Source organism: Bradysia coprophila (assembly GCF_014529535.1).
Source record: "Bradysia coprophila strain Holo2 chromosome X unlocalized genomic scaffold, BU_Bcop_v1 contig_173, whole genome shotgun sequence".
NCBI lineage: Eukaryota > Metazoa > Arthropoda > Insecta > Diptera > Sciaridae > Bradysia > Bradysia coprophila.
Window position 1 is genome coordinate 6,122,453 of NW_023503302.1, and position 15,592 is coordinate 6,138,044.

General features: G+C 34.3%; 1 protein-coding gene across 8 annotated transcripts in view; it reads right to left on the reverse strand.

Moving 5' to 3' along the window:
* Window positions 1-15,592, reverse strand: part of LOC119068348 — a 133,138-nt gene that overhangs the window by 17,861 nt on the left and 99,685 nt on the right. For 7 of the 8 annotated variants that reach the window (XM_037171910.1, XM_037171908.1, XM_037171907.1 and 4 more), the window contains exons 9-15: window positions 13,228-13,679; window positions 7,155-7,172; window positions 3,389-3,542; window positions 2,034-2,157; window positions 1,739-1,970; window positions 719-1,663; window positions 416-618 (exon numbers count right to left, since the gene is read on the reverse strand). In XM_037171910.1, coding sequence (XP_037027805.1) covers window positions 416-618; window positions 719-1,663; window positions 1,739-1,970; window positions 2,034-2,157; window positions 3,389-3,542; window positions 7,155-7,172; window positions 13,228-13,679 — 2,128 coding nt within the window. The remainder of the gene's footprint in view (window positions 1-415; window positions 619-718; window positions 1,664-1,738; window positions 1,971-2,033; window positions 2,158-3,388; window positions 3,543-7,154; window positions 7,173-13,227; window positions 13,680-15,592) is intronic. The other variant, XM_037171905.1, reaches the window with a different exon arrangement.

Consider the following 15,592-nt stretch of genomic DNA (forward strand, 5'->3'; position numbering starts at 1 on the left):
AAATTAATTCCTCAGTTCCGGAACAATTAATTTCAGTTTATCGTTCGACAAATTTGCATAAGTTAATAGACTCTGATTAACGTAAAGCTACCACGACAATTATTCGGTTCACGAATAACAAATGGTTATCGCAAATTCTGCTCTATTATTTCAACCACAAACAGAGATACGATTCATTTTTATGTTGATCTTCATCGATGGAATATTAAACAATCCATTTCCATTCATCCAATAAAGTAAATGGTTTCCCGAACAAAATGTTACAAATTTAAACAAAATTTAAACGAAACAAAACACAAAAAGCTTAAAATTGCCATATCGACCGATGAAAATAAATTTCCCGTATATACAGTCCCCATTCCCCCACAAGAATGGAAATTGTGAAACATAATTTTCAATACAATAAATAACCCACCTCTAAGCCTCCACCGCCTCTGCATTCATTTTCACTGAAACCAACACCAAATACTTCCAAAAGGACAACATTACCAATTGGTGCCACCAAGTGTTGTGTGAAATTTATGTTAATTGGTAGCGATTGCGGATAATTTAAATGTTGCAACGAACCGTATGAAAATTCAGTCAAATTTAACGTATGATGTTCGGCAATGATGTTCACTGGAAGAAGAAAGGCACACACACAAACAGAGGCCACACCAGGTCATTAATATTAAATTAAGCTGCAAAAACGTCTTGGTTTTAAAAACCAATTACTTACACGTTTTAAATGTAGCTCGAAAGCCCCGTCCTCTTGGCATCGGACCAGTTCTTATTCGCACAATTAATTTCTCCTTTGAACTAACGAATATCCCATCATTTAATCGTTTGGCATCTTTGAATGGTGTTACTGTTGCACCACCACCCAAATCCACTTCAACTAAACTGTCGTCTATTGTTTCGAAATCAGTAAAACGAATCCACACCCGTTTTCCGATTGGTGCTTGAATGATGAACGAACAGTCTAAATTATTCAACAAAAAGTGCGGATAATTTGGACTGGAAAATGTTCCTTCTTTCGATGTAAGCGTTTGACTGGGACAACCCGATATATCGACGGCATTCCATGTAAATGAATATCCGATACCTGACAACGAATAGTCGCTGTGAAAATGCAAAATTGTGCCATTCTTTGTGGATACAAAATCGAATTTGGACATATTGGTATTGTGTAAACCGCACCATCGGACATACGGTAGAAATGTGGGATTGTTATAATGTAATGCATTATGCATTATGTGTGAGTTTACAGCCCGTTTCGGTCGATTGGACAGCTGTAATCTATTTTTAATCGCTTCCAGTTGGCGCATTTCATTACGTAAATCACTTTCGGCTCGCAGCAAACGCTGAATGTTTCGAAAATATTTCAGATCTCGTTTGACGATATTGGTATCGTTATTGATCAGCAGCCATTTGTCGGATTCGGTATCGTTTGCCGGTTCGTCCATTTGATAATTAACATCATCCGCTTCTGCTGCTTGTAGCATTGCCATAGGCATCGTTTCAAATTGTTCGGGTGGAGCATCTTCTACGCTAACATAATCGTATAAACACTCATCCTGCTGTTCCAGATCAATCGTTTGAAATTGGATAATAATACGTGTGTTCTGTGGGCCGTAAATTTTAATCCAATAGTCAATGTTGAGTGGATACGTGTTGGGATAACCTGAATTTCCGTTTTTCATTATTTCATTTTTCGAATTTCAAATTTTTCTTTGTTCGTTTTTCATTTATACCGTACCTGGTGATGTCATTCGACCTTCTGTACCAGAAATGGTTTTATTTTGCACATACGTTTCACCTTCCCTTTGCTTTTTCTTTTTGCAAATGTAACCGCCAAACTTGGAACACTTTTGTGACGCCCAATATATACCAGATGGTAGCATTGGAGTCGGTGACTTTTTCCACTGTAAGCCTAAGCAATAATGTTCGGATGGTAGCTTATCAACGACACCTTGACCCGGTAGCCAACCCTGAATGAGATTTCGAAAATTGAAATTAAAACAAATTACCATCTACAGTCGCTGGAATCGTACCTGGAACGACATAGCCGATCCGTCAGTCCATTCAAATTCTTTACTCTGTGATAGTTCGCCACCCAGCCAATAAACTGCTTGAGGTGTATAATCCATTTGGTTTCGAATGTTTGCCGCAATGAATCTGAATGTTTAGAATTGGAAAATATTTAGAGGTCGAGAGATCACACCAATTTTCGAAAATGATTCGATGCAAAAACAAATCTCTACATTAGTTTGCTCGAAGTGGTACTTAATCTTGTGCAACATCGAGGATGATTCTGTAGAAGTGGAATTGGCTCTCATTCTTCTTTCATACAGAAAATTTAGTGAAACGATTTTGGCATTTATTCAACTCATACGGCATCTGTTACATGTCTCTATATCCAGAGAAAAGGGTGGCCTAATTGTAATACCGAATTTTCTGTAAGTTATGTATTCGGCAGTTTTTCGAAACTGTTATTCAAACACGATAAAATCAAGCGATCTGACAGGAACTGTTCTTTAGTAAAATTTAACGTTAGTCAAAACAAGTGAACAAAAGATTGGTTATCAGGTAGTAATAAATAATTTTAACAAACAAAGTAGTAGATTTAATGATTATACCTTGATGCGCTTGTTGTTTATAAGATATTACTCACGAAACCTGGAACGTTCCCGGGTGATAATAAAAGTCTCAAGAGATCGAAAAACGTAGATCCACGTCGTAAAAGACTCGAAACTTTGATACTTTCATTCTTGATTAGGGTTTCTCCACTGAGCTATTCAATTACGTAAATTCGTGGATTATCTGATGCGATTCTCTAGTTCAAAGGCATCTCGAAACGTCCTTTAGCATCCGTAATGATAGCTTCCAATGTTCTGAAAATTTACCCTCAAATTTTCGCTTATCTACTGTATGAAAACCACGAGTTGCTGAGACGAACATTCATTCATGTATGTATACTCTGTATATATGCACATCTGTTTCAAGCATCCAGTTTTAATACCACACAATACTGAACGAATGAATGATATTTTGACCGTACAGATGTGGACGTTATGTGTTACTTTTTCGTAGCTATAACAGCGGAATAATGATCCGTACATTTATGCTGTCATATAATTTTCATTCCCTTAATGTTTAAGGCTCAAGAAATTAAATATTTATCAAATATGGACTACTTGTTGGCAGTCACATTTAAATTTGTCTAACATACATGTTGGCGCAAACGATTTCAATGATATCAAGTGTATACGTCCCCAAGGTAAGAACCCTCTTTATCTTTCAATATTAATGCATCGAATTAAAGCCGAAAGGTTAGACGGATCAACATAAATTTTTGGAGAATAAAAGAAGTGAAATGAAGAAACAAACACCACTGTTGTACATTTACCTCTGTTCGTCTGCAGAAGATATTGACGTTAGTTGAGCACCCAAACCCCGGCACACCTGTTGCGCTGTTTGCCAATCGACTTCTGGATAAGTAACAAACAGGTAGCACGAACCATTGTATGGATTCAGTCTTTCGTCGGCACATTCTGAAGAAGCTGTAAATTTGTTAATATCGAATGACTACATGCAATTAATGTGGACACAAGAAATTGTTTGCTATATAATGCTGAAAACTTTGTAAAATGCCTCGGCGATAAATCGTATTATAAAATCGTGATTATGTTGGGTGGGGAACAAAGATTTCAGAAATGAGATTATATGGTTTATCTAACCATCGAACTATATGATGTAAAAACAGCGCACATCGCACAACGGTTGCATTATATTTCGAAGCAAGCTGAATCAACTGATCAAAGATAATACTAAACATAATGATCGTTCTCAATTCTCAAATGAATCGAAATGAACTGTAAGTATGACTGGGCGATAAGATGAAGACAATGGGTAAAATAAACGACAGAACAATTACACAACTAACGTACGTTTCGCATTTCATATAAATAAAACAAAAAATTAACATTTTAAAAGGTCGTTTCAATCATAAAATTAATAACATAAATTCGGTTTTCGTCTAGACTCTAGTGCCCCTTTTTCTATAAGGATAACATGCTTAAGCAAAAAAAAAATGGAATTTATATATGTAAAAGTTTATTCGTGAGCGAGCATGATGTAAGACCTTTACACGGCGTTTTCCCTTCTCTAATATATGACACGAATTCCGAAAAGGTTTTATTTGTATCGCGTATTTTCCTTCTAATAATTTTATTTGGAGCAGTTGCACACGAGTTATCAGGCTCTGACTGTCCCTATGGGAATCCTGGCTATGTTTTATGTTTATTGCCTTAGACTGTTCCTTTTGCATGAGGGTTTTCAGTGCAGTGAACGTCCGTGAAATTTTGGTAAAAAATTCGCTTCAAGCGTTTTTCAGCTAGTCCAGTGGTCCACTCATGCATGGATGTCTTACTCCTCATACGTCTATACCTACATTTATATACGACTATACCACTACCATACCCGTGTTTTTAACTATTTCAACTGCAAACAAGTATAAGCACTTTTGCTTGGATGAGTGGACCAGCTGAAGAAAATGCATGCCTAAATTTCACTGACGTTCACTATAAGTTTTCAGATTTTTAAAGTCGATAATTTTTTGTCTGTCTGAAACGCAGTCATTTTAAGCATTGTTCAAGACAACATACCCGAAATGTTAAAATGTTCTTAAAATCTGTTGAAGTTAAGGAAATGAAATATTAAGAGCATTGATCCAGCTCCGCTACCTCACTAGTAACATCTGATTTGCAAGTACTTCCAGCACTACAGACGCTGATTTAATGTGAGAAATGATGCTCTCGGTATGCTTGGTGTAGTACTAATACTAGGCTCCAGCTTTTGCATAGATTACTGTTATTGTTACAGACATTGGTAATAGCAAGTTAAACATAAATAACACATTTACGATTGGAAAGGCAGTTAAAGTCCCCTTAAAATAATTTATGTGGTCTGGATACAGGGTTGTCTGGTCGCGACTGTCTCTTCACGACTATATGTGTACTACAATATTCAGACAAAACATTCAATTAGGAAGAATTGAAATTTATTCATCAATGATTCATGATGTACGAATAGAACGGAATGAAATTTGGGGAAAGTTGAACGGAAACTTTATATTAAGCAGATTTTCCGAAAACGAAAACGATGCGTACCCATCAATGCCAAAGTTTCATAATCGAATGAAATCATTTCGGTATTTATATAAGTATATATTGTTATACGCAGGAACAACAGCATCTAATATTTATGTTATATATAGGAAAATGTGTCTTACAATGAGAGAGCCATATACCTTCTTCATTATTTATTTTACTTTGAAATTGATGACTTAGTTTATTTCGCCAGTCTTAACATTCTACCCGAAATTTCATTAACCCAAAAATTTTAAGATTTTAAGCCCTGACACCAAAATAAATAAATAAAACAGCAACACACAGTATCGAACTCCATTTTATACTATCATACAATTTCGGTTGTGGCGAATAAAATTTATTTCATGGGATTATCTTCTGAAGATACGTTGAATTAAATGTGACTTACAAAAGTGTGAACAAAGCAATAACGTACATACCTGGCTGAAACATAATACAAAATGACTTTGAAGATCATCGTTGTGTTCATGAACTTTAGCAAACAGAATTTAAAGTGGGCGGAAAAAGTGTTATAGGGTGGATCGGAGTGTTATCTTTAACTGGTGCGAAATTTCCAGTTTGAGCCGGTGGTTGCAATCGTACTTTTTTATAAACGACAACTACTGCTGTCGTTACAGGGTATCAGCTAGACGTGAGTAATTAATGTTACATCCTCACTAGCTTCAATAGTTAAGTTAAAATCGAGTTTAGGATTTTTGTAATTGTTTTAATCGGTGAAGAAAAATTGAGTTAAGTTTGAAAAAAAACGGTTGTTGGTGACGATTAATAAGGTTTCGAATAGCGGTCAGTATCAATCTAATGATTTTCAGATGATTTTCGTTTGCACTTTTGAAGAATTTTTAATGGCTTTTTAGCATAAACCAAGTTATCAAAAATAGTTTTCTTCAATTTGTCGTTGTATGTCCCCAGATAGTGGAATTTCTTTGAACTAGGCAACATTGTGACATTTTCCAACATTTTTCCAAAAATAAGGAAAATACAAGAAAATATAAGAAAATATGGGAAATTCTAGGAAAAGATACGAAAATTTCGGAAAATATCGGAAAATGATTTTCTAAAAACAGCTAGGAAAACATTTTCTTGTGTTTTCATACATTTTCCTACATTTAATAGTACGAAAATTAACGAAAATTGGTAAAATTAACGAAAGTATGGGAAAATAAATCTAGGGAAAAAAATTAGGAACACATCGGAAAATGATTTTCCAAAAATAGACCCTATCAAACTGTCTTCGCTGTAATTGTACGTTAGATATACAGTTATGTCTAATATTTCAACTAATTTTACTGATAAACCTGCAAGCCGATCCACCCTAAAAAGTATCTAGTTGATTTGAACCAATTTAAAAAAAATTCCGCTTGATTAAATCCTTCTCCACTCCTCAGCTGATGGAACACCTTTCTCTTATTGTCGTCTCGTTTTCCTTTTAAAGCGTTGGAATACACCAAAGTAAAAACCGTATTTTTTGTATCCCTGATCCAAAAATAAATATCAAAATGGACGATTCTCATCTCTTTCTCATTATTCGATAAGCAGATAGCAGAATAAAAAACAGATTCAATAAAATCCCTTTGTATGGAAAAACGATTTACAGTGAAAGCAAATTTTGTTTGTTTGTGGTTGTTGTTGTTCATTTAATCGATTCCCAAACATACACTCACAAAAATTATAATGTTTTAATCGGGAAACTACTTCTGACCTCTTACATTTCCTTCCAACAAACGATTGCATGACACAAATTATGATCAAAAAAAGCACTTGTAATTGTCAACGTAAATAACCATTGGCATACACAAAATGCCACACAATGTGGTTTGCTGATAAACCGTATGGTAATGGTAATTAACCTACATAATTCAATGTTAAAATTTTCGATGATAAATGGGGTTCAATGCGAACAAAATTTTGGCTCTTGGTTTAAAACTACTAAAAGATTTATCACTGAGTTACATGAAACTAATTATGGTTCACTAAATTCAGTTTGTAAGCTATGCAAAAACTTACCGACGTCTGATCGATTATCTAAATATTGTAAAAATATGTCATTGTAATTAAATGCAATTTTTTTTTGTCAAAATCTGTTCAACAAAAGATTGTTTTTTTTTCTGGTTATTTTTTTATATAGAAAATGGGATCATATTTTTGGAATTTATTCTTTCCCGGCCAGGTGTTCACGGCTTTGTTTGTAGTTATATACGAAATTATAAGGAATTGGGAAAAACAAAATTAATTGAATTTTTTTTGTTACGACATCTTCATAGTATAAATATTAATGCTTAAGAAATTATTCGTTTTCGGTTTTATTCTTACATCAGGGATTGTATTTCGACTAAACGTTTTCTTGGCATCAACAACAGCCCACAACACTACATTTCCATTATAATACATATTGTTATGACCGTTTACATTTCCATTTATTAAATAATACATAAATGTAACCACACCACTCATTTTTTTTATCCCAGCAAATAATTTTGTAAGTGTAAGAACATCTAAAAATATAAATTTTGTTGTCTTCCCGCCAGAAAATGCGTTATTACCGTTTAAACAAAATCAAGTTTTTCGCAATTTCTGGCCACAGCACAACAAAGTACCGTACTGTCTCGCTGGGACTTTTTTTTGTTGAGGCGTGTGGGATATATTCCTCGCCTTTGGCTCGAAATACAACCTTCCCACACGTCTCAACAAATATCTTCCCAACGAACCAGTAATGTACTGCTGTATATGAGATGTTTAGATCATCCTCATGACAATACTATTCATTCGTATTGCCGTTTCTAAATCGAATCACAGTGCATCAAAATTGAGCGCAAAAATGATTTTATATTATCCGTACTCCTCAAGTTAGTTTAATACTGAAGGGCAGATAATCGTGTATTTTGAGTGCAAAAGGATTATAAAGAAAATTCTACGAGCATTTTCTTATGATTTTCAAGCATTTTTATACGGATTTTCAAGGATTTTAAGTGCAAAAGGATTCAAGAAAATGTTTTGAGGATTTTCTTTTGAGTTTCAAGATTTTTATTCTTCAATTTTAAGGATTTTCTTTTGATTTTCGAGCATTTTTGCACGATTTTCTTTTGATTTCCAAGGATTTTCTTGTAATTTTCAAGGATTTTTTAAAAACTCAAATAAATTTTTTTCAACCAATTTGACGATTTTCTCTTGAGTGCAAAAGATTCTATGTTTATTCTGCTCCTCGTTTAACACACTTTGAAACACCTATCACTAATTTAATCAGAGAGATGCTAATGTGACGAGTTGGACGGCATTTCGACGGATAGAAAAAATATGTCGAATGACAGCTGGTTTTTTTGAGAGAGAATTCAATACATTTTCTCTAGACCGAATTGAAAATCATTCGACCTATTTCCTTTATCCGTCGACACGACCTAATCGTCATATTAGCATCTCTCTGAATTTAATGAGTTAACAGATTTCACCACTTTTAGTTAATGTCAAATTTGCGTGTCAAAATTCGCTTCAGCTGGTCTACCAGTTGATCCACTCAAACAAACTCATTGCTCAGATCGCTTTTTGCGGCTTTCATAGTCACCTTTAAACATTGATATTGTATGAGCGGACGGGCTGGTAAAATAGCTGAGGTAAACAAGTAAAAATGACATTATTAGCTGCATGCTGAGTGAAAGAATGTGTAGTGTATTTTGGTGGAACGCAATTCTGAGTATTACTACTCCAATAGGTCTTTCAATTTTTTGATACACTCAGGTGACCAGTCCGAATTGCTCACGAAGTGCTGAATGTTATAATACTAAATTGATCTTATCACAAACGTCTACAGACGAGTGGTCGTCCTGCAGTTTTCTGTGACTCTTTTTAATTATTGTAGGACTATCGATGGTCATCAAATTTCAAAGTTTGCTTCAGCTGATTTTCAGCTGGTCCACTCATACAAATATAATAAGGATTTAACAGTACACGCTTGCACGTGATAATTGCAGAACCGTATAGATTTATATAACTTACATAGTCAATTATGATTGTATGAGTGAAACAGCGTAAATTTGATTACTTTTTCTGTATGTTATCTACTATCTGCAATTGACCACAAAAATAAGTAATGAGTTCTGACTAATTGGGTATGTAGGAAAACATAGGTGGAAAGTGGGTGGTATTCCAACTCGTCAAAATGAAAATTTGGAAGCGTGTACGTACGTAAAGAACTAGGAGATTCGATAAATTGGCCGTTTGTGAAAGACAACAGGCTAGCAATTATCACAGTTTCAACTCAAATTCGGTAATAATGTGGAATTTAATTTTCCTTTTTTCGTAATTAAAATTGGAGTGATAGACGATAAATATAATGGACGAGTATCAAGCTACACATAAAATTAAATCGTTATGTGCACAGTTGTAGTCTTCAATGTAATAAAAATATTTGACGCAAACAGATGAGGATGCTCTTAGTCATCTTTGCGTCTGACTTATTTCTCTATCAACTCTGCCATTTCAACATTTTGTTTGAAACAAGAAGTCCATAAATTTTGGAAAAGTTCCACACATATTTTTGCAAGCGAATTCTTCGATGAAGACTTTGTACACCCACAGTAATTTTATCGATAAAGTTTTCAAGTTCTACACACAAACATTTCTCTACGAGCCATATAACACTCGAGATATATTATTATCATAATTTGCCAGAGAGTTTGTTAAAGACAACTTGATTAACATTTTATTTAAGCATACACTTCATCAAAAAATTGTGTGTGTGCTATGGTGGGAGTTGTTAAATACTTTTCTTTTCTCTACGACGTGTTTCGTGTAAGACAACGCTTGAGGAAATTAATTTATGAATTTTGTCATCGGAAAACTGTATAGTTTGTAGCAAAAAGATCTAAAAGGTAAGTAAATTGGAAAATATTTGGCATTGTCACAGTCTCTCGTCACTTCCATACTTTCCCTTTAATAATTAAAATTTGACTTGGATGGTAAAGTACATAAAAGCGTCGTTTAATAATAAACGATAAATTAGTAGGAACATTTTGCTCAGCAATGCCTTTTTAGCGAAATCAATAAAATGTTCCATTTTCATGTTTCTACCTCCTATTGTTATGATGTTATGCCTCCGTATATGTTTATGTATCTTTGCCATATTTATACAATTTTATCAAATGTATATAAGTAAGCAAACCATGGGTATAACTTCTTTGCTAAAGATGCTGTGTAAAGCGAGCAAAATAATTTTTTTTAATTTACGCCTGAATTAGCTGGTATATAGTCAACAGTTTATAGACGTATAATTTAGCTGAAACAGCGGGACTTCGAAAAATTTTCTTGCGAATTTTTCGGGGGTATCTATAAATATAGAAGATGTACGTACACACACACAGTCGATAGATATAAATTTCCGAAACATATTTTACGAGCTCATAAAATTGTTTACAACTCAATAAATCTGAAAACTGGTCTGGTTAAGTCAGTACGATCGTTAACGAATTTCCATTGTGTGCGAAAATGACTATTTTCAAAGCTTTACGTTTTTTTTCGGCTATAATCGGAAGGGATATTTTGTGTATTTTGATTGATTGATTAAAGTGTTTTATCAGGAACTTATTTTTTGTTTTCAAGTGGCAAGCAAAATTTAAAAAAAGAGAGAAAAAAGGAAACAACATCATTTGTCAGTGAAATCACAGTTTTTCCTGCATTGAACTGCTGTCGACTACGGAATTTTGATTTCTGTCGTTTGAACATTCTTTCGCAAAATTTTTATAGCTCTTTGGTGGGAAGGAATCTACCTTGTAACTGAGAGAGTCATCATACACATAACAATTAAAAAATTGAGTGAATTCATTATTAAACTTGAACTGTTTTTTACTTCGAATGTTGTTTTTCATAAATATAGAAAGAATTTGATGGAAAGTACCTACAACAATGTACAACTGATTTATGGCTTTCAATTTATTGCCTCGAGTGAAATTTAGGAAGTTTTTACCAATCCAAAAGCTCAAGTCAGTTCAGAGAAATTTCATCACTCAGTTTAGCATTTCTATTGATTCAAATGATTGTGCTACACAGATGGGATCGTTACACGTTTATGCTTTATACTTATTCCTTCTGTTCATTTTAATTGAATAAGTAGATTAGTATCAACATCAATCTCATTTTTGCGTATTAATGCGAATAAAAAGTTTTGAAGGTTTGTCATGAACAGCTTAAAGTGCCGCAAGGCCCTTAAAGTGCCGCCATGTTATCAATCCCTTATTAACTCATTTTGTTTCTTACATGCATATGTGTATGAATGCGTGGAACAAATTTCTTAGGTACAACTTTTGGTCGAAGGGTAGAGTGGCGCAGCGGGCGCTTTTAGAAATAATGTAAAAAATTTTGTGTGTTTCATCGATTTCCATACATTTTTACGAGGTACTGAAAGTGGCGAAAATAAATCTCCTCATATATGGAATCGGTTGATTGAATATTGTTTGTGGACACAAATTAAACATTTATTTTTGTATGGTGACACCAATGGTAAGCCGATAGATTTGGTATAAAACTGCCTCCAAACACGTTCTGAACGTTTACAAAAAAACATGAAAAACGGCTACTTCGACGGCAGTTATTTCGAAATCTATAAACTTCCCATTGGTGTCACCATACAAAAAAAAGTTTAATTTGTGTCGACAAAGAATATTCAACAATCAACAGATTCCATATAGGAGGAGATTTATTTTTTATGTTTTCTGTTACTTTTCTTGAAGAAATCTTTTCTTGTAGCTCAGTATTTAAGATTTATTTTCGCCAATTTCACGTACCTCATAAAAATGTTTGGAAATCGATGAAACACGCCTAATTTTTGACATTATTTAGAAAAGCGTCCGCTGCGCCCACTCTACCAGGGAAGACTACCCTTCGAACAAAAGTTGTTTGTTATGACCTAAAAAAGTGAAGTACGAAACATAGGTGGAAAATTTTTTTATTAAAATTAGTTCAGGCACACCGTGAGGACTATGTGTACTGGCTCGGAGATTTTTATTTTGACGAGTGTAGCGTTTACAGCTCGACTCGAAGAACGCAAGCGAGGTCACTACAGTAGTCATATTTTTGCATGTAACTCGAGCAATCTTTAATCGATTTTCATGAATTTTTCTCAATTTGAAAGGTAAATTAAGTCCAAAAGTTGCAAAGTTGGAAGATGGAGAATTGTCTTCGACTGAAAATTTATTCTACTCCTACAATCCTCCCTTGGGAACCAGTTCCTTATCTATCATGATAAGATTCAAAGCTGAATTTCAGTACGTTCGCAACTTTTGTCAGGTCTTTTACTTTTTGGTCTGAATTTACCTTCCAAATGTGGAAAAATCATGGATAAGGTTTACTCGAGCCAAATACAAAAATATGCACCCACCCGTACTACTGCCAAGGACATACTCTCGCTCTGAAGGCTGTAGCTCATGATATGGTGAACTGATTTTTATAAAATATTTTATCTTGGTTGATGTGTTCAAGACCAATCATTTGCGCTATTATTATTAACTGCGTACAGTCGAAAAATGTAAATTTATGCAGGAAACTATCAGAGAAAAAGCAATAAACAAGGGCCTGCTGGTAATTCGTGTTGATTGTTGGTTTTGCATCCTTAGATGGAGAAACCCATTATGCACGACAACTCTATTTAAATTCGTTCAAGCTCGCTGTGGCTAATAATGGTTTCTTCGGCGGGCCCTTGTAGATGACAAATTGAAAAACGAGTGACGCTCAAAGTGAATGGTGTATTTTTTAAGGCAATCTTCATGTTGAATAATTCTTTTCTGTGATTAGGGTGTGTCCGTGAGACATCTAGTGAAAAAAGCTGATATAAAATTGTCCCAGCTACGGCACAAAAATGTAAACGTCCATAGCACAGAAAGTTTTAGAATAAATTAGAGAAGAAATAACCTCAGTCACCGCTAAACAGAACACGAAACAAATATTCTAAGAAAATCGTTCGAAGAATTTAGAGTAAAGAAATATGATATATAACAAAGACTGTTATTTACAATTGAAATTATTATTTAGACTTCGGCTATACCGTCGTCGGTCAATTAATGTTAACGAAAGATAAAGCGAAAAATCCACTCACCATTTTTAATAGAAACTTTCGCCTTGTAGCCACTAAAATGATGCGAATAATCCGATCGAAAGTGCAGTCCAAGCATTGTCGATGATGACACGTAGCGCAGAAGTTTCAATTTAGTACTCCAATCGCCACATATTCGGTGGGGTACACTTTTGGCAACTAAAAATTGATCGCTGTTTACACTTAATTTTGGCGCTTGCAAAACAACCGTTGCGTGTGACTTGTATATGTTTAAAAACTTTTCGAAAAAATTAACACTTATGTTGTTAGCATCTTGATTAAGGCTATTGAGTGATTGAGTTGAGTAAACGTCATTATGTTGCGGATATAAAAATGAATTTTTCGCTGAATTTCTTCTGTGACGATGAAGATACTTTCGGTAGAAATCTTTGAGTGAAATGCGATTCGTTGGTTCGTCCTTTCCGTCGATTATTTCTAAAAAGTCGTAGCTGCAACTGAAATAATTTGAAATCAAAATTTAGGTTCCTAATGGATCGGGAACGGGCTTCTTATCAGAACACAATACAAGGGAACAAGGTAACACATATATCATGGGAAAGCAAATATTTTTTACGAATGGAAAAGTTTTATATTCAAAATGAATGACCAAATCTACCAAGTTAATTAAATGCATAAACGGGACTTGTAACATTAGTGAATTATAAGAAAAATGAAAAATCATCGATTTAGCTCCGATTCAGAATCGCTATCGTGAAACGTCCCATTACTGTACTTAACTCTTCAAGTGGAGAAACCCAAATAATTGCAGCGTAGTAAGCATAGAAGGCATGATGATGATTTACATTTACACCAATCGAAACGGAAAGAAATCTCAAAGAATTTAGTGTAATTGAATTTATCACCAATCAAATGTATAAAATTCATTTCAAATTCCATAAAATTCCATTTCATGCACCAGTCCCCTAATCATACAACTGAAGGTAGATTTCATTTAAGAACAATCGAAACTAATGCATGTGAATGTGGGAATATATATGGGTAACATTGAAACCATTTCATTTCGTTCTAAACCCAGCGATATTCGAGTGTCTGATGGAAAAGAAAATGGAAAAATAAATGAATGGATATTGGATGATGAATGTTTGAATCAATATATTGGCTGGTAGGCAGAACGTGACTTACATGTGTATTATTACAAAGAATTCCTTTTTTCAAACAAAAAAAAGAAAATTCTGCAACAACAAAAAACTTTTCGCTCAAACTGTTAAACGAGCAAAATACTTTTTATCTTCATTGTACCTTTATTGCCTTTTTTTCATTGTTATGAGGTGCGATTACTTGTTATAAATGTCTAATATTGTGGCTGGGTGCGTAAAGCTTTTTGAAAGTTTCACCATGAAATGGTGGAGAGCGATAGCACGGTGCCTGTTGCATTATTAATGAGCATCTCGTACTTAGCCAATTCACAGTTGCTCACGTTTTCTGACGTTATGGTGCAATATGGTTAATGACAAGATCGATTTTGATAGCAGGTTTGATAGTCGCTCTTGTGTTCAATTTATATTGTAGACTTGAGTGATGGTAGAAAAGCGATTGAACTGTCTTCAATAGAAATGAAGTGGTTGAAAAGCAGACTTTGATTCTACTGCGGTACATTTTAACTGTTATAGGTTTCCATTCATAAATCTTGAATTTAAATCGTAGTCAAAAAAAATAGTTAGTTGCGGTTAGACTGCGGTTTAAGCTAACACGACAGCCTATTATTAATAAAATTTGAGTTAAGTTTCGTCATTCGGTGCCTTGAAAAGTTGTATGACAAATCTCAAACAGCTCGATGGCATTTATTTATTTTCTGTAAGCACAGATTTTTTCGAGCGTGAATTTTGTTTAAAAAAAAACAGCAAACAATGAAAATGGACCTCAATTCTTTCATCAATTACAGGTGAATTTTAATCCTTCCTCATAACAGACGAGCGTTTTGTTTAGAGACAAAGGAAGATAGAAGAGAAACATTGGGAGATGACTGCATAATTAAAATAGTTAGAGTGTTTCATTCCTCCAACGAATTGTAAACGAATGACATATATGACCTCGTCATCCATATACGAATAATTCTGTGTACGTAAATCTGAGTCCAACTTAAGGCGCAGATATAATTAGCACCAAATACCAGATGTACTTTGTGTTATATGTCCAGTTCGTTAGTAATGTCTCATTAAGTCAGTAAGGCAAAAAGGCCGGATGACGGTGTTGTGTTATTATTTAAAAACGAGAAACACTTTAGTTTGTATGAGCAGATAAGTTGAGAAACAACTGAAACAAAATGCGTCCCTTATTTCAGAGTCGCCGACTGACAGATTGCTTTTATGAAAGACCACAACTACGATCCAAGAATGCTATGACTTTC